This window comes from Leuciscus leuciscus (assembly GCF_965113295.1).
Source record: "Leuciscus leuciscus genome assembly, chromosome: 20".
In the NCBI taxonomy this organism is placed as follows: Eukaryota; Metazoa; Chordata; class Actinopteri; order Cypriniformes; family Leuciscidae; genus Leuciscus; species Leuciscus leuciscus.
Genome location: NC_138744.1, coordinates 37,628,766 through 37,645,150, shown reverse-complemented (window position 1 = coordinate 37,645,150; position 16,385 = coordinate 37,628,766). Strand labels below are relative to the sequence as shown.

The 16,385-nt window shown below is 40.0% G+C and overlaps 1 protein-coding gene and 1 long non-coding RNA gene across 2 annotated transcripts in view; one reads left to right on the top strand and one right to left on the bottom strand.

The window, feature by feature from the left end:
- LOC309484012 overlaps positions 1-16,385 on the top strand; it is a 168,793-nt gene that overhangs the window by 88,181 nt on the left and 64,227 nt on the right. The gene's annotated exons all lie outside the window — the stretch shown is intronic.
- The window catches only part of eif3ha (eukaryotic translation initiation factor 3, subunit H, a), an 83,183-nt gene continuing 81,330 nt past the window's right edge, over positions 14,533-16,385 (bottom strand). Inside the window, exon 8 of the mRNA XM_082150120.1 lies at positions 14,533-14,751. Coding sequence (XP_082006246.1) covers positions 14,654-14,751 — 98 coding nt within the window. The 3' untranslated portion in view covers positions 14,533-14,653. The remainder of the gene's footprint in view (positions 14,752-16,385) is intronic.

The window sequence follows — 16,385 nt, the reverse complement described above, 5'->3', positions numbered from 1 at the left end:
GAGTCAACGCAGCCGTCTACCAGGACATTTCCAGAGCACTTCATGCTTCCTTCATTTTCCAGCAGGATTTGCACCTGCCCACACTGCCAAAATAACCAAAACCTGGTTCAATGACCATGGTATTACTGTGTGATTACTGTGTGATTTCATGTAATATTCTAATTTTCTGGGATTTTGATTTTGTGGGTTTCATAAGCTGTAAGCCATAATCATCAAAATTATAACAAATAAAGGCTTGAAATTTGCATGTAATGAGTCTATATAATATATTAGTTTCACCTGTTAAGATGAATTCTTGAAATAAATCAACTTTTTGATGATATTCTAATTTTATGACCAGCACCTGTATATGTGCACAGGCCTGTAGTCTTTCTTTACAAATTGACATCACCAAATTACTTGTCTGGCATAATACGTCGCTTCCGCGTATCCATGCGAACTTTTGATAACGTTTTCTCTGGGAAGTGTAGTTGTAGTGGCAGGGGCGTAGGAATGACTTTGACATTGGGGGGGGGGGGGGGGGGGGGGGGGGGCATATTGGCCACTATGAATCAACGTCCATCCCACCACCATAATAGTAACATACTATATCTATGTGGCTAGCTATCTAACGTAACGTTAGTTGGCACCTTTTTTTTTTACTGAAAATTTAGAAAGTTCCCACAGCCCTAAGGGTAGGTTTTAGTGCTTGTGCTGGTACAGGGATAGCCCAATTACATCCCAGACAGGGATGTTAGGGTTAGGGTTAGGGCTGTGGGAACATAAGGCTGTGGGAACATAGACATGCTCCTGCACCGGTAATGTATTTGTATGTTCCTAGTGTAATGTTAACTTCTCTCTATCAATCAGATGCTCCGACTAGGTGAAAAGTGAAGAATATGAAGCTGGTGATTATTCAAACATAGCATGAAATGGGAAGGTCTGACCTATCACTCTGGGTTTGACTTGCTGGCAAAACCGAATATCTTCTTTGTCGCGCTTTCAAAATAAAAGTTCCAAATGTATAGTTTTTGTCCCTGCGGTATAGGCTAATTTTTGGGTCCCCGTCCCCCCTGGTTCCTAAGCCAATGTGCAGTGGCCTTTTCTGGCAGTATTTGCATGCTGTAAAACTGGGACTGTTCCTGGAAAACTGGGACTGTTCCTGGAAAACACGATTAAGCCTCAAAACCTTTACGGCAGCCTTGCTGAATACATAGGAAGCATCGTAACTGAAATGGCACCTCACAAACAAACAATTTATTCTAAATAGTGCTATTTATACAAAATGATTCACAGCTGGTTACTACTATAATTTAGCATGTTGCTAGGCTTCACAAACAGCACACTAATATAGAGAGTACTTATACAGTCCATTTTACTTAGATAGGACTATTTTCTGTACTTATAGACATTAACAAATTGTATTTTTATATTAAACAATGTTCTCGGTTTGCTATCTTTGGGTTTTTTCAGTGCGGTATACTTACGCCGCCTTAGAAAACCTCATTTAGGCCATAATTATGCAGCCGGCCTTTATGTAAAAGCTTTCACATCTAAACATTTAAATGCTGCCTACTTAGGGAGCTCAGTGTGTTTTGGGGGAGAGAAGCATCTCAGTCAAGATGATGGTGAGAAAACGTAACATTTACAACATGTTCCAACATAGTGCAGATATACAGAAACACACCATTAAAATTCCCCTCAAGCTTCAGTCGTTGGCAGTTCAGCGGCGTCATCCTGCAGAGATCTGGGCTGAACTGCAGGAAAACTCAACGTTCAAAGGGTTTCAGTGTTAAAATATCTTATAATATTCCATGTTAATATGCAGAGGTTGTCCAATCTGATTTGATGAGCGTCTCAACCACACTGTAAACCAGAATAATTTGGCAAAACTCAGTCAATCAGTAGCATCAATTTTTTTTTAAGTTAAGAAATTCAATGTTAAAGTAAGCAGAACTGGCAGATTTTTATGTTGTACTCATACACTTTACTTGTTCTTAACTTGAAATGTTTGAGTACACTAATTCATACATTTAACATCAATGTGTAACATTTTTATTAGTAGCCTATAAACTCAGCTAGCTATAAGAGGTTAGCTCAATAAATGCTAACTTGCTAATTTGCTAACATGTTAATAATAGCATGGTATAGCACTTGCTGTATGAGTGCAGTGTAATAAAGATTTTAACAAACTTGCTCTGAAACTAAGCTCATGCTCCATGATGGCAACTCTCCTAAAATCAACATTAACAGAAATTCTCTAAATTAGCATAACAAAACATTCATCACTACTAAATCTCCTACTTAACATTAATCTTGCACAAAAACAAATCCTATTCAATTACACTTAATTTTAGCATTTAGTCTCGGTTTAGAGTGCCATGGGCAAAGCATGCTGGGAAATATAAATCCCATCCAAGTTTCAGTTAAACTTAAGTTCGTCTAATTTAAAATAATAAATTTATTAAAACTCAAAACAATGAAACAGTTCAGTTTACTTAGAATATATCATGTTCTGTGAACTTGAAACAAAAAGAAAGTGTTAAATACTCATAAAAGTTCATTTGTTAAAGTACTAATTAGTTTAAGTTTGTCCTACTCAAACCAATTAACTATTTTGAGTGTTAGCATTTACAGTGCAGCAAAACAGCAACACTGACTCAACCAATGGCATTGGTCGGGGGGCGGGACTATCTCGAGACCAATAGCAAGTCACATTTATTTACATAGTGCTTATACAATACAGATGATTTCAAAGAAGCTTCAAGAAACACTAACATGAAAACTAAGGCTGTAAAACTCTTCAGATATGAAAACAACATCAGTAGAGATAATAATGCCATAATTCAGCTAAAATTAGCAGTCTCAATTCTGCTTAATTGTTAATGTTGCAAAGTTCAGCAATTACAGTAGTCGACATTTGAAGTGGATCAAAACCTTTAATCAAAAGTTATACATGATTTTCGAACAATACCCGTTCTTGTCTTGGACACTTTTTTTTGATCCACTTCAAATGTTGACTACTGTATACAATGAGTCAGCCCGGTCTCACCCCAAAACGTCATATACTGACGGGTCTTGACCATACGTCAACATACATCGAAAAGGGTACCCCTATAACGTCAATATGAGACGCAGACATAAGCGCACCAGCAGCGCCTCCTAGCGGTACCCTAACGCATACCTAAACCTACCCATAACCCGAATCGTCACACATGGACGTTAAAGGGGTACCCTTTTCGTCGTATGTTGCCGTATGGTCAAGACCCGTCAGTATGTGACGTTTTGGGGTGAGACTGTGTTAAATGAGTTGAGCAGAGGTAATAATCAGCATTCAGATCAATTCAGTTCACCGTTGATTCAGTTTTGTTCAATAACCGAGAAAAGTTGCCGTCATTATCCAGCAAAACTCAGTTCAAACAGTGTCAGTGCAGTTAAACTGATAATATTACTGTTAGTGTTCGGGAAACCCGCTTCAATTAGTGGCATTAAAGTAGCAGAGAAATGACTCACTTTAACTTTAAGGAAGTCATTAGAAGCAGAAAAGAAAAAAGCTTAATTATCTTGCTAAAGCTTTATAATTAGGCCTAATGGTTTGTAACTATTCCCTTCACGGGATGTCAGAGCTTTACTCGTTCATTGTATGAAGATTGTTCCTACGCTTAGCTAATGGATGTCTTAATAGTTGTCCCTTGTGTCACAGGTTTTGATCACGGATGCTTTCAGTTCGTAGTTCTGGATTAGACACGTATTTGCATCAACAAACATCTCGTTACATGTGCACTGTCAAATTTACTTAAAGCTGAAATGTTGTTTCGACTTCTTGCGTCACCAAACGGAATTCAAGACATTTTTTCTGAACATTTTCGGCGATATTTCAGCTTGTTTTATCATCATCTAGACACACATCATGAGTTTGATCACTTAGAAAAGTAAAAGCACATTTCTCCTCCTCAAGCTGCATGATTGGAGTTTTATTTTTGTTAAAAGTGACAGTTGCCTTATTAAGTTCTTCTATAAATATGTCCATTAGTGAACATCTGTCTCCTTATATCAGTGTGTCTGTGCCCAGTGTAATCAGATCATTAGTTTGTTTGTGTTGAGCTTCATAAAGAGTTCATTTCTGAGCGAGAGCCATATGGTCCGCTCGCCGGGCGTTAAATATTCCTGCAACGATCAGCTTTTGACAGATCATTTGTTTCAGTGTGACAAGGTTTTGCACCAAACAACTTATTCATGAGATGCAATAACAAACAAATATGTAAAATACCATCTAAAAATGCAACTTGTCTCATTGGAAAGTGGAGATTTTACATTTGCAAAGTCACTTTCGCCATCAGTCGAGCTCTGAGCTGTTCGGCCATAAAGGAGGAAAAAGCAGCGATTTCAGCTCTGAAAATTGGCTGAGAATTTATTCCTCGGTTCCTGAGGTAAGCAATGTGAAAACGCTGACACTTCGGGAGAATTTACCGGCCTCCAAACCTTGAACGAGTTTCTCAAACCCAAGGTTAACCCGCACAGAAAGCATTTGTCTAAATCACCCCAGGCGTCTGCAAAAGCCAGTCTGGGTCACTCTGACAGTAAGTGCTCTCGGATTATCTGCTCAAAACGTTAAAAAACATCAAGCCTTTAGTCACAGCTCATTCAGGGGCTTCTGGACATCGTTATTGGCCGATTTATTAACAGTGGCCGCTTGAAATGCAGCGTGACACCAGTGCCATTGGTAATCACATCCACTGGGAAGCTGGGGATTTAAAGCAAAATTGACTATGCTTATTTTTTTTGGGAGGGATATGGAATATTGCAGAGCTTTTTCCTGATTTACCAAAAAATCTTTGCATTTTATATAAAAAACATCAGCTTTCCCTTCCTCTCGCAACATCATCCCCTCTCTGCTGACAATAACACAACCTGTCACTCACATGACATCACAGCAATTAGCAAACTACAACCAATCCCTGATGGGCAAAATTAAGCCCCGCCTACATTTGAACTCGTTCAAACACATACGTCATACTATGGAAGCTTGTTTCCGCAACAGAATAAAAAATTTAAAAGGTAATTGCGAACTCAGAATTGAGTGATATAAACTCGCAATTGTGAGAAATAACTCACAATTCTGACTTTATATCATGCAATCCTTGTGACGTCAGAAACACCAGCAATTTCAAAGCGGGTTTTTGAGACTGTCTTTGGTTCACTGCAGTTTTAAGGAGGAAATACTCAGCAATGGTGTCGACTTATGAATTTACACGTGGTTTGTCTTAAAGCATATTAAAAACTAGCCTGGAAATCCAGACCTAAATCTGAAAGATTAATGGTCTGGCGTCGACTAATGAAGCTCGGCCAGCTCAAGGGGCGGCACCAAGCATGCATTTGAAGATCTCACTGCACGCAATTGGATAACACTACGACCAATCACAACAATAAACCCCATACGCTTAGCTACCAGCGGAGCTAACTGGTAGATTAGACTCTTCCGGTCGGCAAAACAGCAAAAACACCCTTCTTGGAAAGGAACGATTCGAGCGGCGTCTTCTGTTCCTCTTTTGGGAAAAAGCCAAGTCTAACTCGTTCATTGTAGCGGCCAAAGCCGTTTCAAACAACTGGTGTTCATCCATAGCCATCTTGCAATGTTTACTGATGACTTCGGTGTCATCTCGCCTCTGGCCCACCTATATCAGATAACCCGATGTGATTGGTGCAGCTCAGATCGAGGGGCATATTTAATGAGCTCCATTGCTTGACACCAGAGTAACTCACTGAGCAAATTCAACTTGTGCTCTCGCGAGAACTCTGGTTTACCAGGGTAATTAAAAACACCACATAGACACATAAACAACATTAAAAACTGGATTTTTTTACCACAGCGGGACTTTAATAATGTTTTAAATTTATATTAGTTAGGCTTGTAGTTTTAGCTGATGTATCAAAATTGGAATGGAGATTTGTGAATTAATTAGATTCATGCCCATTAAAGTGGTTTATGGCTGGTAAATATTCTCAAGTCACCAGCCATTGCCAGTTTCGCGCCGTCATGCTGGTCGGTTTATAATGAAAAGTGAGGTCAGCTGTAAAGCCGAGTCAATCATTGGTGTGTCTCCTCTATCAGCTCACAGAAGCCCGTCTCTCAGGACAGACACTCATAATTATCCCAGACACAGCTTGAGTCCGCATTAAGTGACTCGTGCTTTATGACGAAGCATCACCATCATCATCTTCTTTCTGACTGACATCAATTCTCCCAAGGATTCTGGCAGTCTCAGGATGATCCGCAAGGCGGATTTAAGCGACATTACGGGAGGTCTGTCGGTATCTTTAGGACACACACACACACTCTCACACACGTCTGGTTCGCTATCTTTTTGGGGACTCTCCATAGACGTAATGGTTTTATACTGTACAAACTGTATCTGTCCCCTTACACTAACCTTACCCATCACACACACACTAACCCAACCCCTAAACCTACCCAACACACACTGTTGTGGAAATAATTCTAGTCGAAGAGTTAGGAGGAAGGAGACAAGTGGAAACCTTTGAAAAGTCAAAGTATCAAAATGTTTTTTATTTCTTGCAAGAAATTGGCAGTTCACATACAGAGAGCATCTGCTATGCGAAAGGCAAAAGTCAGTTTCCTTTGCCAAGCTTATATACCCTTAACACACCCTGAAAAAACTGCATCTCTCAAAAGATCGCCTCGTTTACCTTAAAAGGAAAAACGCCTTTGTTCAAGACCTCTTGTCTGACATAAATTCTATCTAGACAGGACAATACCATGCCTGCTTACCAGTTCCTGTTTTTAGCTGCCGCTCAAATTCACACATTTGGCTTATCTCTATTTCTATCAAAGTTGCGCACATATTTTTCACACTTGAAGTACCCAAAAGGTCACTTAAAGTACACATTGTCCCTTTGTTAGTTAGTCTCCTCTTATAACCTCAGAACATCTTGTTCTTACAAGCTTGTCACACATTAATGCATTTCTAAAACCTGGTTACACATCTTTAATAATGCACTTTTAGTTTATATGGTTATATTCCTTTAAATGCTTATGAGTAAAAATAAGTGTTCAGCTTAATACAAGTTGTTAACATTCACATCTAGAAAATAAAAACACATCTAAGGTAAAAGAACACATCTAAATGTTAAATTTCCATTACAACACACTAACCCGACCCTTAAACCTACCCAACACACACACTAACCCGACCCCTAAACCTACCCAACACACACACACTAACCCGACCCCTAAACCTACCCATCACACACACACTAACCCGACCGCTAAACCTACCCATCACACACACACTAACCCGACCCCTAAACCTACCCATCACACACACACTAACCCGACCCCTAAACCTACCCATCACACACACACTAACCCAACCCCACCCCTAAACCTACCCAACACACACACACTAACCCGACCCCTAAACCTACCCATCACACACACACTAACCCGACCGCTAAACCTACCCATCACACACACACTAACCCGACCCCTAAACCTACCCATCACACACACACTAACCCGACCCCTAAACCTACCCATCACACACACACTAACCCGACCCCTAAACCTACCCATCACACACACACTAACCCGACCCCTAAACCTACCCATCACACACACTAACCCGACCGCTAAACCTAACCATCACACACACACTAACCCGACCCCTAAACCTACCCATCACACACACACTAACCCGACCCCTAAACCTACCCATCACACACACTAACCCGACCCCTAAACCTACCCATCACACACACACTAACCCGACCCCTAAACCTACCCATCACACACACTAACCCGACCGCTAAACCTAACCATCACACACACACTAACCCGACCCCTAAACCTACCCATCACACACATTTTCAAAATCAGTCGTTCCTTTTTATTTATGAGTGGATAAAAACTTAACTGGTCAAACAAGCCACCTATCACAGTAGCCTACAACGTGCGCACTTTGTTTTGTACTTGCCTTGGCGGTATCTACTAAGCGCGAACCAGAGCCGTTAAATATGAGAGTTGCGACCATAGACAGTATATAAGAGGTTGCGACACACACGGCTTGTTCGACTTGAACCGGCGCTGCACAGACCGATCAGTTTATGACATCAAAGTATAGAGCGAAATCGCGAGAGCGATTGAAAAGCATACAGAGCCGTCTACTCTCTAATCGCTCTCGCGGTATCTTAATGTCATTCACCGATTGGTCTGTGCAGTGTGCCGTTTCAAGTCGAACAAGCCTACTGTGATCTCGCCGCCGCGCGGTCACGTGATTCGTGTAGCTCTCAATAGTTCCAAACAATTTGTGTTGCCAATAATTTTAAGCGGGGCAGAGAGCAGCAGCTATTATTGCAGCAATTATAGGTAAATACTGACGCATAATGAACATTGCTTATTACCTTGACACTAAAATTACTTGCATATAATAGCATTTTTTTTTCTGAGGAGTAGCAGAAACACTGCATTAATACGTTTTGGTGTTTAATTTTGTAGGGAAATTGGCTGCTCCCATAATGTAGTGTGTATATATATATTCAATGGCATTGTGCAGGTTTATGTGAATGTATCATAACATTAGGATGTTTATAAATATGACCATAGACGCTTGTGAAAAATATGTACAGTAAATACTGTAAATGTATTATACCTTATGGGATCAGTCCCCTTCCGTCCAAAATTAAACACACAAAAAATGTATTCAATTCAAATATATATATACATGGGCGTCGGAACCATTGTATATGGGTGGGACAAGACCCACCCACTTTTTAAGACCAATGATATTGGACCCGCTTACTTTTACATTCAGCGCATAGCTGTTCGCTTTTCAGAGCGTCGTCAGTCAAATCCATTCCACTTGAGGAATGCCCTAATGAATTAAACTCCATTTCCGCTGAAATAGCTACATTATATTTCTCAACGAGCCGCAACTGACGAAAAAAACGCCCGTTGTACTCTTCCAGTCAAATATTGCGTTGCAAACATCAATAACAGCTTTAAGTTGTCAATGCTGGCAAATTACCATGGTATCAGCAGGTTAATCCACGGAAAGCTGTGCATGTAATGCACGATGTGGATGCGAGTTTAGTTTACTTGTTTAATTAAAAGGCATCAGAATACATGAAATGGTGTAAGTAACATTTTTCTGGGGGAGGACCCACCCACTTTTTTTTTGCTTCCGACGCCCATGTATATATATAGACTAATTAATGTCATTTTATTAATAGATTGATGTGCCAGGAGTGACATTAGAGTCTTCACGTAGACTGAGTTAAGCAAGAGTCTTGTGACAAAAATTATAATAGGACATTATAGCAATAAAAAAATCATAGTACTTGGATACTTAAGTACATTTGAAGGCAAATACTTTTGTACTTTTACTCAAGTGAATGTTTAAAGGCAGCACTTCTACTTTTACTTGAGTAATATTTTACCTTGAGCATCTTTACTTTAACTCAGGTACATGGTATGTGTACTTCGTCCACCACTGCACACACACTAACTGCACACACACTAACCCGACCCCTAAACCTACCCATCACACACACTAACCCGACCCCTAAACCTACCCATCACACACACACTAACCCAACCCCTAAACCTACCCATCACACACACACTAACCCGACCCCTAAAACTACCCAACACACACACTAACCCGACCCCTAAACCTACCCATCACACACACACTAACCCGACCCATCACACACACACTAACCCGACCCCTAAACCTACCAATCACACACACTAACCCGACCCCTAAACCAACCCATCACACACACACTAACCCGACCCCTAAACCTACCCATCACACACACACTAACCCGACCCCTAAACCTACCCATCACACACACACTAACCCAACCCCTAAAACTACCCATCACACACACTAACCCAACCCCTAAACCTACCCAACACACACACTAACCCGACCCCTAAACCTACCCAACACACACACTAACCCGACCCCTAAACCTACCCATCACACACACACTAACCCGACCCATCACACACACACTAACCCGTCCCCTAAACCTACCCATCACACACACTAACCCGACCCCTAAACCTACCCATCACACACACACTAACCCAACCCCTAAACCTACCCAACACACACACTAACCCGACCCCTAAACCTACCCATCACACACACACTAACCCGACCCCTAAACCTACCCATCACACACACACTAACCCAACCCCTAAAACTACCCATCACACACACTAACCCGACCCCTAAACCTACCCAACACACACACTAACCCGACCCCTAAACCTACCCATCACACACACTAACCCGACCCCTAAACCTACCCATCACACACACTAACCCGACCCCTAAACCTACCCATCACGCACACACTAACCCGACCCCTAAACCTACCCATCACACACACACTAACCCGACCCTTAAACCTACCCATCACACACACTAACCCGACCCCTAAACCTACCCATCACACACACACACACACACACACACTAACCCGACCCCTAAACCTACCCATCACACACACACTAACCCAACCCCTAAACCTTCCCAACACACACACACCCGACCCCTAAACCTACCCATCACACACACACTTACCCAACCCCTAAACCTACCCAACACACACACACACTAACCCGACCCCTAAACCTACCCAACACACACACACACTAACCCGACCCATAAACCTACCCATCACACACACACTAACCCAACCCCTAAACCTACCCATTACACACACACTAACCAACCCCTAAACCTACCCATCACACACACTAACCCGACCCCTAAACCTACCCATCACACACACACACTAACCCGACCCCTAAACCTACCCATCACACACACACACTAACCCGACCCCTAAAACTACCCATCACACACACACTAACCCGACCCCTAAACCTACCCATCACACACACACTAACCCGACCCCTAAACCTACCCATCACACACACACACACACACACTAACCCGACCCCTAAACCTACCCATCACACACACACTAACCCGACCCCTAAACCTACCCATCACACACACACTAACCCAACCCCTAAACCTTCCCAACACACACACACCCGACCCCTAAACCTACCCATCACACACACACTTACCCAACCCCTAAACCTACCCAACACACACACACTAACCCGACCCATAAACCTACCCAACACACACACACTAACCCGACCCATAAACCTACCCATCACACACACACTAACCCAACCCCTAAACCTACCCATTACACACACACTAACCAACCCCTAAAACTACCCATCACACACACACACACACACTAACCCGACCCCTAAACCTACCCATCTCACACACACACACACACACACACACTAACCCGACCCCTAAACCTACCCATCACACACACACTAACCTGACCCCAATCCTACCCATCACACACACACTAACCTGACCCCTAAACCTGCCCATCACACACACACACACACACACAGAGAGACACACACACACAGTATTTCTTGTCTTGGTCTGCAATCTTCAGTATTTTTCCTCTCATCACGCAAATCCTTCATTCATCTTTCCCACCCACACCTTTGCTAAATCAATATTTTCGTTAGGTTTTGAGGATTTACCAGATTACTCCAGAAGGGTTGAGAGTGAGACTCCTCTCGTCTTCTATCGCATGTGCAAAGGGAATCTGCAGTTGCCATGGCAATTTCAGAGATGAGGAAGAAAAAGAAGGGAGAAGTAAGAGAGTCATGACTTAACAGCGAGATAACTCGTTTCATTTTATTAATCCGAGGCAATGTCCATCATTACTGACAAGCTGATGTGAGCTGTATTTAATCAACACGACATATTTCAACGGCTCGCTGTAACACACACACACACGCGGAGGCCATCGAGATATCGGAGAAACACACATCTTCTGCTCTATTCCTCACACAATATGAAGCACATGCTTGTTTTCAGGAGTAAAGGACATCACAGTCTTCGATGGTGAAGCTGGACTGAGCCTGCCTTCCGAGCACCCTTACACTGTAAACATGGAGGATAAAACACGGATTCTTGGAATGCGTTTACCAATAAAACCCTTTCTACTTTAGGATTACTTTTCTCATTTATGGAAGCTTGTGTCCGCCACAGAATGAAAAATTAAAAGGGTAATTGCTACTTTTTTTCTCACACAACTGCGAGTTTACATCTCACAATTCGGACTTTTTATTGATATAGACAAATTGTGTGATATAGACTAATTGTGTGTTATAAAGTCAGAATTGTGAGATACAAACTCGCAATTGCGAGAAATCAACTCAAAATACTGACTTTTCCCTCAGAATTGCGATATGTAAACTCGCAATTGTGAGATAAAAAGTCACAATTATCTTTTAAAGGGTTTTATTCTGTGACGGAAACATTTCCATTGAAATTTAGCAATATCTGGGTGAAAATTGTTTCTACACCTTGTTTCTACACAAATTTGGAGATTATCAAGATTTTATTAGAGACTGAGAGAGCCAGTAAAATTTCACATTTTAAAGAGCCCTGCAAAAACAAATGAAAAACTAATTAAGCCACATTTGACCAAAGATTGTTTTTTTATTTATCATATATTGAACCATGTTATAATCTAAACCTCGTATCGCTGCTGCTTAAATCCAGGTAAAAGAACAAAAACACAGTTAGAAAAGAATTAGAAAAGGATGTGGAAAATCTAACACTCAATGCTTTTGTCTCCAAATTAATGTTTCGCCCACGCTCTGCTGCTAATGGAAATTATGAATACGTGAGTATAATCTTTACAAGAACCAGATCAGACTTCTTTCAGCTACTGACTGAACTCAAGAGTGCAAAAAAAAGTGCAAATTTGTCTTCAGTGACAAATATCTATTCAGTCCACTCTTGATGTGGCAAGTCCACTTTTGAAGCACATACAAAGTGTTGTTTTTTTGTTTTGGAACTCAATGTGATCATAACATGACAGACAGGAGCGCATTACTGCACAGTGAAATAAATGCATTCAATAATGTATATAAAAACATTATAACACATTGGTAGCATTAAAATAGCAATTAATCATGTTAATGCATTAAAAGCAAGATTTATTTGGGCTGAAATTTATTTTGATTAATTGTGCAACCCAAAAACTACTATATGCCTTATTTTAAAGACATTTGTAAATTAAATGTGTCGTGGCTTCCGATGTCATTCAGTTTCCAGATATTTTTAGCTGTTCAAAATCATTGCAAACTGGTATTTTTTACATATTATTTGAATGTCTTGTCTTAATTATAAACACAAAAATAGTATTAAAGTGTTATAAGCCATGAACCAAAGCAACCAGCAACGAGAATCACAACATTACAAACTTTGATTTGAAGCAAAATTTGGCAAAAAGAAAAAAAAACTATTGAGAAACAAAACTTCTCATTTAAAAATGTTGATATGTATAAAACATTTTAAGATATCTATCTATCTATCTATCTATCTATCTATCTATCTATCTATCTATCTATCTATCTATCTATCTATCTATACACAGTAAAAAAAAAATACATCCCCAAGTCAAAAATTTCTAGTGACTGGTCACATCTACATTTTTCAATTAGTCTGACGTATTATTTCTCATTGAGCCAATGTTAAAGGACTATTGCAACAAGAATTAATCTTGGGCCAATTAAAAAATTTAGATGTGACCAGTCACTAGAAAATTTAGACTTGGAGAGGTTAGAATTTTTTTACAGTATATGTATGAAGACTTCAGATGCATAAGCCTGTAAGTGCCATCTGAAACTTTCTTCTAGAATGAGCATTTTTATCAAGCTCGTATATTTAGGTTCAGTAATTTCACTTTAATGACAATTAATTGGTAATTTTTATTGCCATTAAAGGGAAATAACTGAACATAATACAAGCTTGATAAAAATGATCATTCTAGAAGAAAGTTTCAGATGGCACTTACAGGCTTACGCAAGCATGCATGTATGTATGCATGCATGTATATATCAGTGTGTATGTATATATGTATATATATATCAGTATGTATATTTATACACATGTCAGTATTAGAGTCTTGTCATCAGCTCGATCTCCCTGCGCTCAAAGACCTCCAGAAACCCTGATAATGTGCCATAAAGTTGCATCAGTTCAGATGCCGAGAGCCACCAATGATGCTTTAAAACGCACAGAAACACAGACGACTGCTTGGCGACCAACCGAGAGTGTTTTTACAATCACCATTTAATCAACAGCAGACGCAACCCTTCCATCGCATGCAATCGCTAGTCCTTTGTTAGAAGTGACACGGAAATCTTTACGTACCATTTAAAGTGAATAACCTCCTGTGGAAACACACTACACCCTTCATAGTGCATATGATTATTCCCCATCCGACAGCCTCATTAAGACCACAGGCATTTAGTGCGCAAACAAGTCTGTCAATTCAAGAAAACCTTAAGAAACTTAAGAAAAACTTAAGAATAAACACTGGTTTACTCTTTTAGACAGCAGGATTCTTCCTGCAACTCAGATAATGACCAACAACACAAAGAAAAACAGACAGTTATGAGAGATGCATACATTTTTATTGTACAAATTGCATAAAATCTGTACAGGATCTCTCATTGAGCTCCTCATAATGGTGTGTGTGTGTGTTTGGAGATGGGAAAGGCTGGTTTCTCTCTTTAGCTGTTGTGACCCTGAAGACCTTCGGCCATGAACAGCTTCCCGAGGTTCTGCGAGGTGAACTCCTTAATGTTCTGGCAGTAGTTGTTGATTTGTCCTTGTGAAGAAGAAAGAAAAAATATTAATTATAGACGACAAGACCGAGCGATGTGCGTTCCTCAGATGGAGGAGGACCGGCCACACACACACAGATCTGGAGAAACACAGTAAAACTACAACAAGTCACAAATCTGTGGATCTCCATCTGGATCCCGAGGGAAGCCGGCATTGATATCATGATATCAGTCAGGTGTGGAGAGACATCCAAGGTTTCTGTATTATTCACTGTTTTTGCTAATTCTGCTTATAGATAATGGAGTTTAATTGGCTAACGGATGTGTGTAACAGTCTTAGCTGGAAGGACTGAACATTGTAAACGAATCAATAGCCGTTTCCATCCAGCTATTGTTATGTGCATTTTTGGATATCGCATAAAAATGTGCATAAAAATGCGCATAAATTCTAAAAATGCACATAAAGAAACGTATGTGCTCAACTGAGGTGGATGCATTTTTCATTCGATAAGACGACGTGCATAAACTACGATGGAAAGATATACTGAATAAATCCCAGGTGACTTTCCCTCAGCGTCAGCTGTGATTGGATAACTGGAGTATCCAGTGGACCAATGGCGTCGCAGCGTCTCTAATGTTGGTTTGGTGTTTCTGAAACGCCGGAGTTGAAGTGTGTGATCAGAATGATTTGGTTTAATTCCCTCCAGAAGCATCTCAACACCAGTCGAACACCAGAGAACGTCTGACGCTCGGAGACACACTCGTTTATGATGGAGGGAAAACAGCCTGGATGCAGAAACTTAGTTTATTACTGATATTTTGCACCAATTTCCCAAGAAGTGACGAGTTTATTCTCTTAAAGACATGGGAAGGAAATTATGCTTTATTTGTTTTACGCCATATTCAAATTTGCAACTTTGGATGGAAACAGTTATTATTTTGCATAGTACTCCATTGTGGAGTCATGATGGTCATTATAGATGATTATCATGATGCCAATAATAGTTATTATAGAGTTTCATGGCTGTATGCAGACTATCTGCCATAATCAGCCCTTACAATTTAATACCATTAGAAAGACCTTTTAAAAAAATTAAGACTTGCATATCACGACGTAAATAAACAAATCACCCAACAGAGATATGAACATGGACAATGAAGAAAAAAATTAATATTTCTTATATTAATACTGGACTGAAAATATATAATTAATACATTTAACTTAGGGATACAAACAGCAATATAACAAGTGTCATATATTTTTGATTTAACTCACTTTTATGGATTAGACCAATTTTATGATTTGAAAAAATTGGTGAAGTGAAAATGAAATTAAATCTTTACTGTCGTGTCAGTTCGATTGCATTAAGACATTTTAATTCTAATTAAGGCCTTATTTTTACATTAAGGAATTTGAGAAAGTTTAACACTTAAGGATCCGCAGACACACTGTTTGTAGTTTCCATATCACTGGTTTATATTGTTTTTAAAAAAACAAAAAAAAAACAAAGTGTAAATATAATAGTTCTATTCATGATTCCTGAAAAAATAAGTTGCTAAAAATGTTAAGCAATATTGACAGTGCAGGTTAATTAATTAAACCCTTCTATTCCCTGATTTGCACAAAATATATAATATTTTATATATGTGTGTGTGTGTGTGTGTGTGTGTGTGTATC